At 41.3% G+C, this 13663-nt stretch overlaps 1 protein-coding gene across 36 annotated transcripts in view; it reads right to left on the bottom strand.

Annotated features, from left to right (window-relative positions):
* Positions 1–13663, bottom strand: part of EPB41 (erythrocyte membrane protein band 4.1) — a 171471-nt gene that overhangs the window by 64446 nt on the left and 93362 nt on the right. For 19 of the 36 annotated variants that reach the window (XM_075909091.2, XM_075909090.2, XM_089773531.1 and 16 more), the window contains exons 8-13: positions 13212–13299; positions 12545–12697; positions 11368–11465; positions 9398–9570; positions 8343–8456; positions 6529–6654 (exon numbers count right to left, since the gene is read on the bottom strand). In XM_075909091.2, coding sequence (XP_075765206.2) covers positions 6529–6654; positions 8343–8456; positions 9398–9570; positions 11368–11465; positions 12545–12697; positions 13212–13299 — 752 coding nt within the window. The remainder of the gene's footprint in view (positions 1–6528; positions 6655–8342; positions 8457–9397; positions 9571–11367; positions 11466–12544; positions 12698–13211; positions 13300–13663) is intronic. The other 17 variants (XM_089773535.1, XM_089773528.1, XM_089773530.1 and 14 more) reach the window with 4 other exon arrangements.

Raw genomic sequence — 13663 nt, 5'->3', positions numbered from 1 at the left:
CGGAATGGGAATGGCTAGGGTTACCATTTTGAATCTTTGCCTTTTTATGTATTTGTTGAGGGCTCTGAGATGTAGAATCTTTTTCTGTGTGAGAACATAATGTGAATAAAACCCTCTTCCCCTGTATTTGTGAGGGACGGTGCCAGCTGAAGGAGGTGTTTGACTTCCTGATTCAGCATAAGATCATGAGAGTGGTCCCTGAAGAAGGACAGGGTGGGTGGTTGGGAAGGAGGTAAAGGAGATGGTATATCCTGATCAGTTTGTTTGGAGAACCCGTTTGTCAGCTGTTATAAAATGCCATTCAGCATATAAAGGCAGGAGACTATTATTGAGTGGTTTATAACTGGATGATGGCGCTGGAGTGGATGCAAGTGTTTCCAGTCAATCAAATTTGCTTATTTTGCTGAGCTGGTTGGTTCGTAGAGTTGTTTTGCATGCATCTACGTTGCTGTCTATTTTGACCACGTTATTAGTGGTGCTGGTCTTGCCTTTGATGCTGGTAAGTATATTGTGGGTACCTTGCCCTGGGATACAGCTGGTATCTGTACTGTCTTCTCCTGGTTGCAAGTGCATGTATTCCTAAAGAGCAAAGCATGTCTCGGGAGTCTTTCATAGAATGAAGGACCTCATTGATCTTCCAGAGTCAGCTGGATCTTGTGGGGAAAGGCTGTGGAGTTGAACAACAAGGCTCATCTCATGACAACTGCAGTGGCTGTGGATCTTGTAGCCGTGTCCGCAGCATCAAGAGCTGCCTGCAGGGTGTTCTGTATATTGCGTGGTCTTCCTCGATGATCACCTTAAAAACTGCTGTTTTTTACCCTTCATATATCATCAATAAAGGTGTTAAACTTGAAATAGTTGTTGAAAATCATATTTACTGAGTAATGCTGCACAGTTCACTATTCCAAATTGTAGAGTGGATGATGTGCATACTTTCCTGCTGAATAGGTCCAGTCCCTTTGCTGTTTCTATTCGTCAGGGTAGAACAAGGTTGCTGATTCTTCTGGTGGGCCACTTCCACCACCAAAGAGTTGGGAGGTGGGTGGATAAAGAGGAATTTGGAGTCCTTGTGAGGGACATAATACTTCCTATCCACCCATTTAAATGTGGTCACAATGGTGGCCTGAGTGTGCCAAATCGATTTTACAAGGTGCATGATTGTTGTGTTTATAGGTAGGGTGATTTTTGCTGATGGGGTTTTTGGAGGATGTTAGTGAGTTCATGTTGACTCTCTGTGACTTCCTCCATGGCAATATTAAGGTCGGCTGCCACTCTTTTAAAAAGACATTGGAATGCAATAAAATAGTCTACTGCCATTGGTGGTGGTGGCATCACTGCCTCATCAGGGGATGATGTTGAGTTCGTATCATCAGGTCCTGGTTGCTGAGATTGTGGTTCCTGCACCTCTTCTCCATGGAGAGTGTGGTAGTGGAAGAGAGCAGGTTGTATGTTATGCTTCTTAGAATTACAGAACATTAGAACTGGAAGGGACCTCGAGAGGTCATCAAGTCCAGGCCCCTGCCCTCACAACAGGACCAAGCACCTTCTAGATTATCCCTGACAGACGCCTATCTAACCTGCTCCAGAGATGGAGATTCCACAGTCTCCCTAGGCAATTTATTCCAGTGTTTAACCACCCTATCCTCCAAAGCACTTGCAACCCGTCCCAGCTTGGAATCATCTGCAAACTTAATAAGCATCCTCTCTATGCCAGTATCTAAATTGTTGATGAAGATATTGAACAGAACTAGTCCCAAAACAGACCCCTGCAGAACCCCGCTTGTTATGCCCTTCCAGCAGGATTGTGAACGATTAATAACTATTTTCTGAGAATGGTTATACAGACAGTTATGCACCCACTTTACAGTAGCCCCATCTAGGTTGTATTTCCCTAATTGATGAGAATTTCATGCAAGACCCTATAAAACGTTTTAAGTCTAGATATACCACTTCTTTCTTTATCCACAAGACTTATCTTATCAAAAAAAGCTATTAGATTGGTTTGACGTGATTTGTTCATTACAAACCCATGCTGGCTGTTACCTATCACATTATTATCTTCCAGATGTTTGCAGATGAATTCCTTAATTACTTGTTCCATTATCTTTCCTGGCACAGAAGTTAAACTGATTGGTCTGTAGTTTTCTGGGTTTTTCTTATTTCCCTTTTTATAGATAGGCACTATATTTGCCCTTTTCCAGTCTTCTGGAATCTCTTCAGACTTCTATGATTTTTCAAAGTTGATAGCTAAAGGCTCAGATACCTCCTCTATTAGCTTCTTGAGTATTCTAGGATGCATTTCCTCAGGCTCTGGTGACTTGCAGTCATCTAATTTTTCTAAGAAATTTTGTACTTGTTTTTTTTTTTAATTGTAACTTCTAAACCTACCCCATTTCCAATACCACTCACTATGTTAGGCATCCTTTCACCATCAATCTTCTGACAAAAACCGAAACAAAAAAGTCATTAAGCACCTCTGTCATTTCCAGGTTTCCTGTTATTATTTCTCCCTCTTCACTGAGCAATGGGCATACCCTGTCTTTGGTCTTCCTCTTGCTTCTAATATATGCGTAGAATGTCTTCTTGTTACCCTTAATGTCTCTAGCTAGACTGAGCTCCTTTTGTGCCTTTCTAATCTTGCCTCTGCATACTTGCGTTATTTGCCTATATTCACCCTTTGTAATTTGGCCTAGTTTCCACTTTTTAGAAGACTTATTTTTTAATTTTAGATCACGTAAGATCTCCTGGTTAAGCCAAAGCGGTCTCTTGCAGTGGAATAGTTTGCTTTTGGGTCCTTAATAATGGGACGTATGTTTCTTCCTATAGTTTAAGCCCATAGGCTCCAGTATTGCTAGTGCTAGGGGCATGGGTATGGTCCCAATGGTGAGATATTCCTGCCTGGTGGGGGTCTCAAACTGGCATGAGCAGATGGTACAGAGACCTCAGTGCCAGGTGACAATTGGGGTGAGAAAGTTATGCCCCCATCAATGTCATTGTCGCTAGATAGTTGGGTATCACTGATCTGGGTGAAATATTGGTACTGAGGAAAGGAGAATTGAACGTGGAGGAGACAAGTAAGTCCCTCTGCTGCAGATGTCTCAGTGCCGGGGTAGACAGTGCCATTGCTGTCTGCAACATAGCTGGTACCAACCCTGTTGGTGGTGGTGGTGCTGCAATGGGTACAGTGCCAACAGATGTTACCACAGTGCCAGCACCCGGTACGGATGGTTGTTGCATTGCCTTGCCAATAGTTCTCTGCACCTACATGGTGGCATCGTGAGTGTATGGTACCACGTTGGTTCCTGAGCTATGTGAGGCAGGCATACACAAGCCTATTGCCTTGACACAGGTTCTGTGTTCACCATGCTTGCTAGTATTGTGATCAGTATCGGAGACACCCTATGCATGTGTACTCAGACAGAATGGCGTTCTGGCCCTCAATGTTGATGTCATACTTGTGTGCTGTCTGGGTGACTGAGCCTTATGAAGTACAGCTGAAGTGCGTTTCCTGGGAGACTTCTTCCCTTTATCATTTCGGGGGGAGGGAGGGTTCAGCCAGCTCAGTACCTGGATCAGAGGCTGGGTGATTTCTCCAACATGATCATTTGGAGGCGGAGAGCTCTATCTCTGTGGGTTTGTGTTTTCAGTTTGGCATAATGGTGGCAGTTCTGCTGGACATGAGATTCCCTCAAGTGTCTAACACATTTAGAGTGTCCATCAGATACAAGCATAGCATTGCTGCAGCAAGAGCAATGTTTAAAACCCAGTGAACCAGAATAGTTAACTAAAACTTAGATAAGTCCAACAACAAATGGGAAAAAAAAACTTTGGGGGGAGGGGGAGAGTTTTTAAAAAATTTATTTTAAGGAGCGAGAACTCGGATTGAACAGGGAGTCAACGAAGTAAGAAAAAACTAGAACTAGCTATCTACAGGATTTAACAACGGTGAAGAACACTGCTGAGCTCCATCTCAAGCTAGGGAACTGAAGGGAGAGGGCTACACATGCGCAGTCACAACATGCGGGACCCATGCACCACGGATGCCGCGCATGCACACACACACACACCCCGCCACTGCTGTAAAGACTCCACTTAACAATACTAGGAAGGACCGACACCTGCTCTGGAGCATCCACAGGGACGTCTCTCAAAGAAGAACCTGCCTTTATTTAAGGCAAGCAGAGATTTGGATGTTTATGTGAAACAATGCCTTGGCTTGGAAAGAGCAACTGCCTCTAGTGGAGGCTGAATCGCAGTGTGATGAAAAAGGGAAGTTGCAATCTAACTCCCCACACTGTGCTGCACAACAGCCGCCACAGGTCACACTGAGCACAACTTGAAAAAGTCTAGGCTTTGTATATTCCTAGTAGGATTCATGACACTTACGATGAGACTGCAACACTTCCAGCAAGATACACCACCTTTGGAGGTTTAAAATCTCACAGGAGTAGCCGTGTTAGTATGTAACTGAAAAAACTTAAAGAACAACAAATGGTCCTGCAGCACCTTAGAGACTAACAAAAAATGTAGATGGTATCATGAGCTTTCATGGGCACAGCCCACTTCTTCAGATGAATGCTAGGTTGTGCCCACGAAAGCTTATGACACTAGCTACATTTTTTGTTAGTCTCTAAGGGTATGTCTATACTATAGCATTATTTCGAAATATCTTATTTCGAAATAAGTTATTTCAAAATAACGCGTCTACATACAAAATGCAATTCAAAATAGCCTTTTGCTATTTCGAAATAGCACGTCCACACTGAGTGTACACTGAATCACATGTAAGGCTGTCCGGAACCATGTCCGGCAGGGCAGCAGGTCAGGAGTTACTTTGCGTGGCTGCTGCCTGAGGCTATCTGAGGCCAGTGCTTAAAGGGACCTACCCTGGACAACCGGTTCTCAGCTTTTCCTGCTTGCTTGCCTACCTCGATGAGGGACAGCAAAGCATTTTGTCTCTGCATGCTCTGGTTATCCTCACTAGAGACACCACAGCACTCTGCAACATGGAGCCAGAGCTGCCCTGGGCACTTTGGTGCTGCTTGTGGACGCATTGCTGCAAGTCTGGCTGCACTTTCTGCAGGCTACCATCCGGGAGGTCCATCGGGGGGCTGTCACTATCCAGGAGGCTCTGTGGGTAAGCTTCCACCCTAAGGAGCATTAAGAGCCTCCCTGGTCTGCCCCACTGGGGGCTTGTGCCTCATTCCTCCCTCACGTCCTTCCACTTACCCCTCCCCAACCCCCCTTCCTGATGTCAAATAAAATACATGTATTTTCACGAACACAAACTCTCTTTATTTAACAAAACTGGCACGGGGTGGAGGGGAATGAAACTCTGGTGAGACTGGGGAAAGGAGGCGGAAGAGGGGAGAAGAGAGGGTGGGAGAGGGGAGGGGGAAACCTGGGAGGAGGGAGCTGGAAGGGGGAAGCAAGGGGAAGAAAGGGAGGGGAAGCTCAGGGTTGGAGATCTCGCCAGACCAACTTGATTTTCATGCAAAGCTGCTCCTGGGTTCGCATGTGGCCTTTGGTGGCCAGGCTGGCAGCTGTCCTGCCACAGACAGCTGCATTCCTCCACCTAGGGCGGAGAATGTTGGGGGCATTCCCCCCAAACCTGAATAAGGTCCATGATCTCCACCCTGGACCAGGAAGGCACCCGCCTTCTCCAGGCCCTGGCAGGCTCCTGGGTGCTGGCAGACTGCTCCTGGGGAGCGGCGGAGGGCTGACTGCCAGTGGCTTGCTGGCTCATGTTTCGGGGCCACTGGGTCAGGGGCAGTGACTGCTGGCTCTGGGCTGGCAGACTTGGAGCTGGTACAGGCACTATAGCCAGATTCAACCCCTTTAAGGGCTCCGAGGAGGGGAGAGGGAGAGGAGTGTCCTTGATTGAGGCTGGAGTGGCCACCAGGGCACCCTGGGAAGGCTGGAGGCCCCCTATTTCAAAATAAGTGTCTACACAGCACCTATTTTGAAATAGCTATTTTGAATTTGGTGTTATTCCTCATGGAATGAGGCTTACCAAATTCGAAATAAGCGCGCCGCTATTTCGAACTAATTTCAAAATAGTGGTTTGGCTGTGTAGACGCTAATAAAGTTATTTCGAAATAACAGTTGTTATTTCGAAATAACTTTGCTGTATAGACATACCCTAAGATGCTGCAGGACCATTCATTGTTTTTTAAGTTTTCTTGCCTTTGGAGATTGTCATCTGTTCTCTGACAAGTGTCTGTATCTATGCAACTGCTGAATCACTACTGTAAAAATATTTGTATATGTCTCACCACCCTGCTGAAGTGGTCTGATTCATATGCTGTTACAGCATTCTGATTCAAGGTATTTGCCACGTTTCCTCTGGTTTTAATGAGTTAGTTCCACAGCAAAAATCCTAGCCATATTTTATAGAATTTCAGAACTTTTAACACTGGCAATCCATAACACTGCTTGAATATTATAAATAAGATGTGTAAAAGCAGGTGTAAGTATTGTGGGAGGTGATGTTAGCAGGACCGACATAAGAAGCTATCACAGCTGTACCTGGCTGCTTTTGGAATGGTTCCATTAATTTTGATTCTGGAACAGTAACCTTAAACACCTCCACTTTCTCTTCTTCCTCTTCTTCTGCTATTGATTTCATCTCAATATTTTCAAAAGTGTGTTTGGCTAGAAGAAGTTATGAACGCATTAATATACCAAAAAGAAGACTGCAGGGAAGCAACAGTCACTAATTGGTGAGGTTAAGGTGAACGAGAACTCACCTCTTAAGGACAGCATACATCTACATTTGAAAAAACAGCCAACACACTACAATAGCTTGTTTTAAGCCACTCTAGGAGTTTGATCTTTGGTATAATTCTGCATTGCAATTGCCTATCAAAGTTATCATAATCACATTAGTTTTATCAACATATGGTATTATAAAGAATTGAGGAGGAAAAGCAAAGGTGTGAAGGAGCTTCTATTGAAAAGGAATGTTGCTGACGTTTCTAGGAAGAAGCCGACTGCTATGCTCTTAAGCATCCTGTTGATGCCCACTTTGCAATATTACTGCATCAGAAATTGCTGCTCATATTAGGGCAGTCTGATGAGATGAAGGTGATGCTATGAGAAAGAGAAGACAATAGGAGCTCAAGAAGACCATTACACAGTAATGATCCAGATTCATGGGTATAAAAAAGGTTGAGTTAAAGCACTGCTGAGCCAGGGCCAGGTGGACTTGAGACCCTGCTGCTCCCCAAGTTCACAGATCTAGAGAACAATTAGAATTCTGTTCTGGTGTCTTAGTTAGTAGTCCTTTGCCGTGCCTTGTGGGAGCCTGGGTTGATTTACAGTATTAATCTCTCACTTCTCAAGTCATCAGGAGCTGGCAACACTTGTGTAGGCAGATGTCGGTTTGGTGTGGAAAAAGATGTGAGTGACTGGCCTCCACCTCTAGAAAAGGTACTGACAGGCCTGTCTAGATCTTTATGGACAGAAAAATTATGGATACAAAACAGGGTTTCTGAGGTGTGGTGGGGTAGTAGGATGGGACTGTACTCAAACACAGATATGGAAGATTCTGACTGGAAATAATTATGCACCCCCCCCAAAAAAAAATCTAGGTTCTGCAAAAGATGTTGTGAGTGGCAAAACATATAAACATATTTAGCAAGACTTTAAAAAATGCAAGCAACCTCAAAGATGAAAGCCAAAAGTTTTAAAGCAGATGTTTGAAGATTACATAATCAAGGCCACATTTTCTAACCTTGTATTTATAAAGTACACAAATAGAAATAAAGTCTTATTTGTAATGTAGCTATATCTTAAACATCTCTCCACCTGAGCAGAGTTTCTGTCTAAAAGTCTGTTTTATGGCTTGATACAGCAGTTTGTAACCCACTAATCTCATTTTGTCTTATCACTGCAGGGATGTTAATGGGCCACTCTGTTTTCCAAGGGACCATTCAAAGTAATCTGCTCCACCTTGCATTTAGCTGTGAGACTCAGAGTACTTTTCCCAGAGCTAAAGAAAAGCTCAGTGTGGCTCAAAAGCTCGTCTCTCACGAACAGAAGTTGGTCCAATAAAAAAGGAATATTACCCTCACTCACCTGGTCTTTCTAATCACCTGGGACTGACGAGATACAACTACACAGCATACATTTCTGAAAAGCGTAATCAGGCAATTCTATTCCAACAACTCTACACAATTTAGGATGTAAATCCATCCCAGCCTGTCGACCGCCTGACCTTAAAGACATATTTTCCAAAAAATGCCAAAATTTGTGAAACATTTCGGAGTGCTCAAGAACAAGCATAAAAAAGGAAAGGATAGAAAAAGCACTGCAGAGAATTATGGCCACCACAGCTATACCTGGCTTCTCTCGGAACTGTTCCACAGGTTTTGATTCTGGAATCTCAACCATCACCACATCATCCTGCTTCTCCTCCACTATGGGTCTGACCTCAACTTGAGACGTATGTTTAGCTGAAGAAATTGTGCATATGTTAACAAGCTACCCGTGTAGCATATAGAAAAGGCTGCAGACTTCAATTCAGACAGAAGCATTATTTGCTGTTTTTATTTTCCAAGGTCTGGTATTAAAACACAAGATTAGTAAAAGTAGAACTTTTCCTTTTCCTATGGTACTTGCCCATAGAGGTTGAAATGAACTCTCTCACCACTACTACTGATGAGGTTTATAAACTAGTAGCATAAAACAAATGCCATCACTTGGATCCCAAATGTAGTATGGGAGGGGAGCCCAAAGTTAGATCTGTTTTAGTAGTTTTCGAAAACAACATCAAAATTAAAATGTACAATTTTTCCTTTTAGCTTTGGGTGGTAACAGGATAAGCAAGCAGGTACAGACATTTTACTGCCATGTTTAATGCCATTTTCTCAAACACTACTTTCAAAACTAACACACAGTCTTGGAGCGAATGCGTGCTACGTCAGCACATAATAATTTGTATTCAGATGAAAAAGATTTGAAGGCAAGTGTTAGAAATAAGGTCCAGTCTTCAGCACACTTTTAAAACTCATAATATTCTTTTTTGCTTATCTTATTTGATAGTGCTATGAAGTGTTACCTCATTGCCATTTATAAGCTTCATAACAAAACCAATTTGTTTCTCTTCCACAATTTTTTTTGTTCATATATTTTGAATCAGAACTATTTTTAATTAAACGATAATTAACAAAATGCACTTCCTTACAACAACCAAATGTCTAAGAAATACATTCAAGGCACTGTCTCAGTTTCAGGTTCTCTAGCTCAGCCTTCTTCAGCTACACTACATTTTTTATTATTATAATTATTAATAAGTTACAAAGCCTAAACCTACAGGATGATTTTCAATAGAAAAATACAGGATTGGCCATTATAATACAGAAACCTTATAATAAACTGATGAAACTCCACTCACCTCCATCAAGGCTTCTAGATGCCCGTTTACTTGCTGTTCGCTCAAACTGTGGAGCAGGTCTGTCAATTAAGGCACTAGCTTGTCTTGTCTGGGCCTGAGTCCTTCCACTGTAACGGAATTTAGAGCCCAGTGCCAGGAATCTGCTCTTGGGAAGTGTTTCAGTGGAAGTTAACCTGAAAGGTCAAAATGCTCTTCAGTTTTATATATCAAAATCACTCATAAGAATATAAGCAGGGCTCGCCGAACCGCAGGGATCCCTGCTCATCAGCTGCGCTGTCCGGCGATCTGCGCATGCGCAGATCACCCAAACCCGGCTCTTCCGGGTTACAATCTACTCACCATGGTCGAGTAGATTGTATTATTTGTCGAGCCCTGAACATAAGAATGGACATACTGGGTCAGACCAAAGGTTCATCTAGCCCAGTAGCCTGTCTGCAAACAGTGGCTAGCACCAGGTGCCCCGGAGGGGGTGGACCGAAGACAGTGATCAAGCGATTTGTCTCGTGCCATCCGTCTCCAGCCTCTGACAAACAGAGGCCAGGGACACCACTCCTACCCCCTGGCTAATAGCCTTTTATGGACCTAACCTCCATGAATTTATCTAGCTTCTCTTTAAACTCTGTTATAGTTCTAGCCTTCACAGCCTCCTCTGGCAAGGAGTTCCACAGACTGACTATACGCTGTGTGAAGAAGAACTTTCGTTTATTAGTTTTAAACCTGCTACCCATTAATTTCATTTGGTGTCGTCTAGTCCTTATATTATGGGAACTAATGAATAACTTTTCTTTATTCACCCTCTATTCACTCATACTATAAAGGAAGGAATGAAAGAAATGGAAGTAAAGGGAAAAACACTGAATATATTTTTTGAAATGATCTCTTAACATAATAGCACGCACTAATAGCATTATCATGTTACTTAAGACTGTTCCAGCATAATCATCTTCAGTCTAGAAGGTAACTACAATTCATCATTTACTTTTTCTTTATTCATTTTCACTTCCTGATTTTGCCAGTTCCCATGGATGGTGACAGCAACATCCGTTTCTAGGGGCACATTTAATATAACGTACCAGTAATCATTCAAAATTATCTGGAACTGCTCTCTCTCTCGTATACTTTTTTTAAGCTTGCAAGGTTTCTATATTAACCAAAAATGTAACATTTAGATTTTTCTGTAAGAAAAAGCTTTTGGTAGGTAAGGAATGGCCCTGAGAGTATTTATTTATTTAAATATTCAGCAACCATTTCTCAGAACAAAGCATCTCATGTTACTTCTTTAGCACAAGTTTTACTCATTTCCAAAAAGGCCCCATTATCAAGAATTTTTGTCTTGCCTATTCTCATATTAGTATCTCCATCTCAAACTTCCATAGCTGAAAGGCGCTTTCCAATACAACAACTCTGGAAAGTGGGTATCAACAAGATGCATGACAGCTCAGCAATCAGCATCTTTCTACAAACCTCAACATCCCCAGCTCTCATGAATCTGTCACAGATTCCCTTAACTTCAGACTCTATTTTATTCAGTCATTTCTTATTAAAAAGAAATCAGCTGGGGTAAAGATAAAACAATATCTGACAGAGATACCTCATAAAACAACAAATATCCGAATAAAGTATTGTTCTTTAGTCTCATTTTCCTATGGCGTTTAGATACAAATGTTATGCTTTCAGTGCCCTATTTCAGACCTCTATATTTTGATGGATTTCCTGTGTTATGTTCTCATTTGCTTAAACATTCATTTGCTAACTTGATTTATTTTAAAAATCCTAAAATAAAAGTCCGCATAAGCTTTTTACTTCTTTACAAGTCTTATTATCTTAAATCACTGTGAAGGAAGTCAGATAATTTATCAGCAAAGGAATTACAAAAACCGAGACTTAAAATTAGTATCACCTTTTTAAACCCACTATATTTAATAAACAGGATTTTTTTTAAAATACAATTTTAAGCAAGGAAGGCATACCTGAAAAAAGTGTGATGTTCAACACAGACTTTCCACAGTTTCTTAGCTGCCCGATAACTAGGTAATTTGAATCCAATGGTACTTTCATATTGTTCCTGCTATAGAAAATTGCAATGCACACTGTTTTAATATAGCTACAGGTGACATATGGAAAAGATCACCTCCTACATGGAAGATACATAGGTAAAAAACTAGACAGGCAACTTCAAAATTTCCCTCACAAAACATCTACAGTATTCTCCCACGAGGGAGATGAGGGGTTTGCCCCACCAAAGAAGGAAGTGAAGTTTTGGTCCACAAACTTTGTAGATGTATTATAATATTATATATAGGACCTTCTAGATGGGCCTTGTCTGGAGCAACCCTTTAAAAGGGATTTTCACCCAGAAACAGACACTTGACCTGTGACTAGATTATACTTGTAGGGGAATTTCCCATGGAGGAAATAAGAGGGGACAATAGGTCTCCTATGGCTTCCCTACTCGTTGTCTTCTTCATTTCATCATGGACCCAGCAAAGTGGGGGATAAAATAATCCATCAAAGGCCACTGCATTCCCCTAGCCACATGAGAAGATCTATGTGCAAGTCAAAACAGCATGATCCTGACCCACAAACATAACGTTGCTACATATTTTGAGAATTAATAAAAGTACAGTATTCTCAATTATGAATGGTCATCTAAGGTCTTTGAAATGAACAGCTACTTGCTTTCCACAACAGAATCTTTTACTCAGCTCATTAAAGTTATGTTTCCAAGTATTAGCAAAAAGATCAAGTGTTTTGCTTCATTTTGATTATGGTGGAATATTGGAGGATTTTTATTATATTTGTATTTCTACAACAAAGATCTGTTATGTGCTTGTCTTGTTCAAGTGATAATATGTTCGATTACAGAATACCATACTCTACAAGTAGGTGGAGCTAACTAAATGCAATTTATAATTCAAATGAAATTTTATACATTTCAGTTTTATATTATAAATTGAATCTACTACAAAGCCAAAGACAACAGGAAATAAGGGATCATTTAAAATTAAAAACCAACTGTATTACAGTAATTATGAAAACAACTTTAAATCTCCTCTGCACTTTCTGTCCTTTATGAAGACTTAAGACAAGAAGAACATGTTATGTCATAATACAGCACAAAAACCAGAAGATAAAACAGTAATGTACCTCCCCTGGCCGGATCTTAATGAAGAAGCTGCTCCTTTTGTAAGAAATCTTCAGCACTTTGGGCCAAGGGAAGCGGTTGATTCTCAGTTTATCTTTATAGATGAGTAGGCCACTGGAACAAACTCCCAGAGTGATGTCAACTCCCTCCAAGTCCTAAGAAAGTTAATACATAATACAATATACTGCAGCATTGGAGTTACACAGTCCAGAAAATGATCACCCAATATTTTCTCTATACATTCCTTTTGTCTTTTCCTAAATAGTTACTGAATTCATTTGTCCCACATGCTTGAACAGCATACTCGAACTCTGCTTAAAAGCTCCTCCCTTCTAATTATCAATTCTCCAAATCCATCTGCACAAAGTGTTGAGACTAATCTTTTAAATACAGAATGAATTCTAACAAAATTCTGAGAGTGGATTACCTTTCAGGATCAAACAATTTAAGTTCTTCAGAGTGAGGCTTTGTCTTCATTGATGAAGATCACTCTACGTGTAACTTCATTTTTATATAAAAACTTACACCAGTGCTCACAACATAAGATATTTTATGCTTGCATCTCTTCAAGAGTAACTGGCTGGCTGCCTACCTACGTCTTTGATAAAGGCTCTTGAAATAAGGAACCGATGGCCCAAATCTACTCCAAAAAACAACAAAATCTCCTACCTTGGCTTGGTGAAGGTCAACTCCATACATAGATAGCTTTTTTGCATTCTCAAGAAATTCGAGGTCTGCTTGGGCTGGAGTCATGGATCTAAAAAAGTTATGTTAATAAAAGACAATAGACTTAATATTATCTATAATTATGATTAGTTTTAAAGGAACAGCAAAAGGAATTTTATTTAGCAAAAGAAATTGTTGGGCCTGGGTTCACTAATGTCATTTTCTGAATGCAGATTCTTTACCGTTGGAGTTGTGTTTTAAAAGGATATTGCTTTGTATTTATTCTAGGATAATTCCTCAACCTCTTATGCCTCTGAAGTATCTAACACACTGATAGGCAACTTGAGGCCCACTGGGGTTTCTGTGTGTGGCCCATGAGACATTTTGTTTACCAGATTCTGCTGGTTCATCCTATCCATATTTTTTTCCTACCAGTATTACCAAAAGTGACACAC

Source organism: Pelodiscus sinensis, chromosome 26, assembly GCF_052426305.1.
Source record: "Pelodiscus sinensis isolate ZL-2025 chromosome 26, ASM5242630v1, whole genome shotgun sequence".
In the NCBI taxonomy this organism is placed as follows: domain Eukaryota; kingdom Metazoa; phylum Chordata; order Testudines; family Trionychidae; genus Pelodiscus; species Pelodiscus sinensis.
Note: the sequence above shows the minus strand (reverse complement) of the source record. Positions and strands in the feature narration are given on the sequence as shown.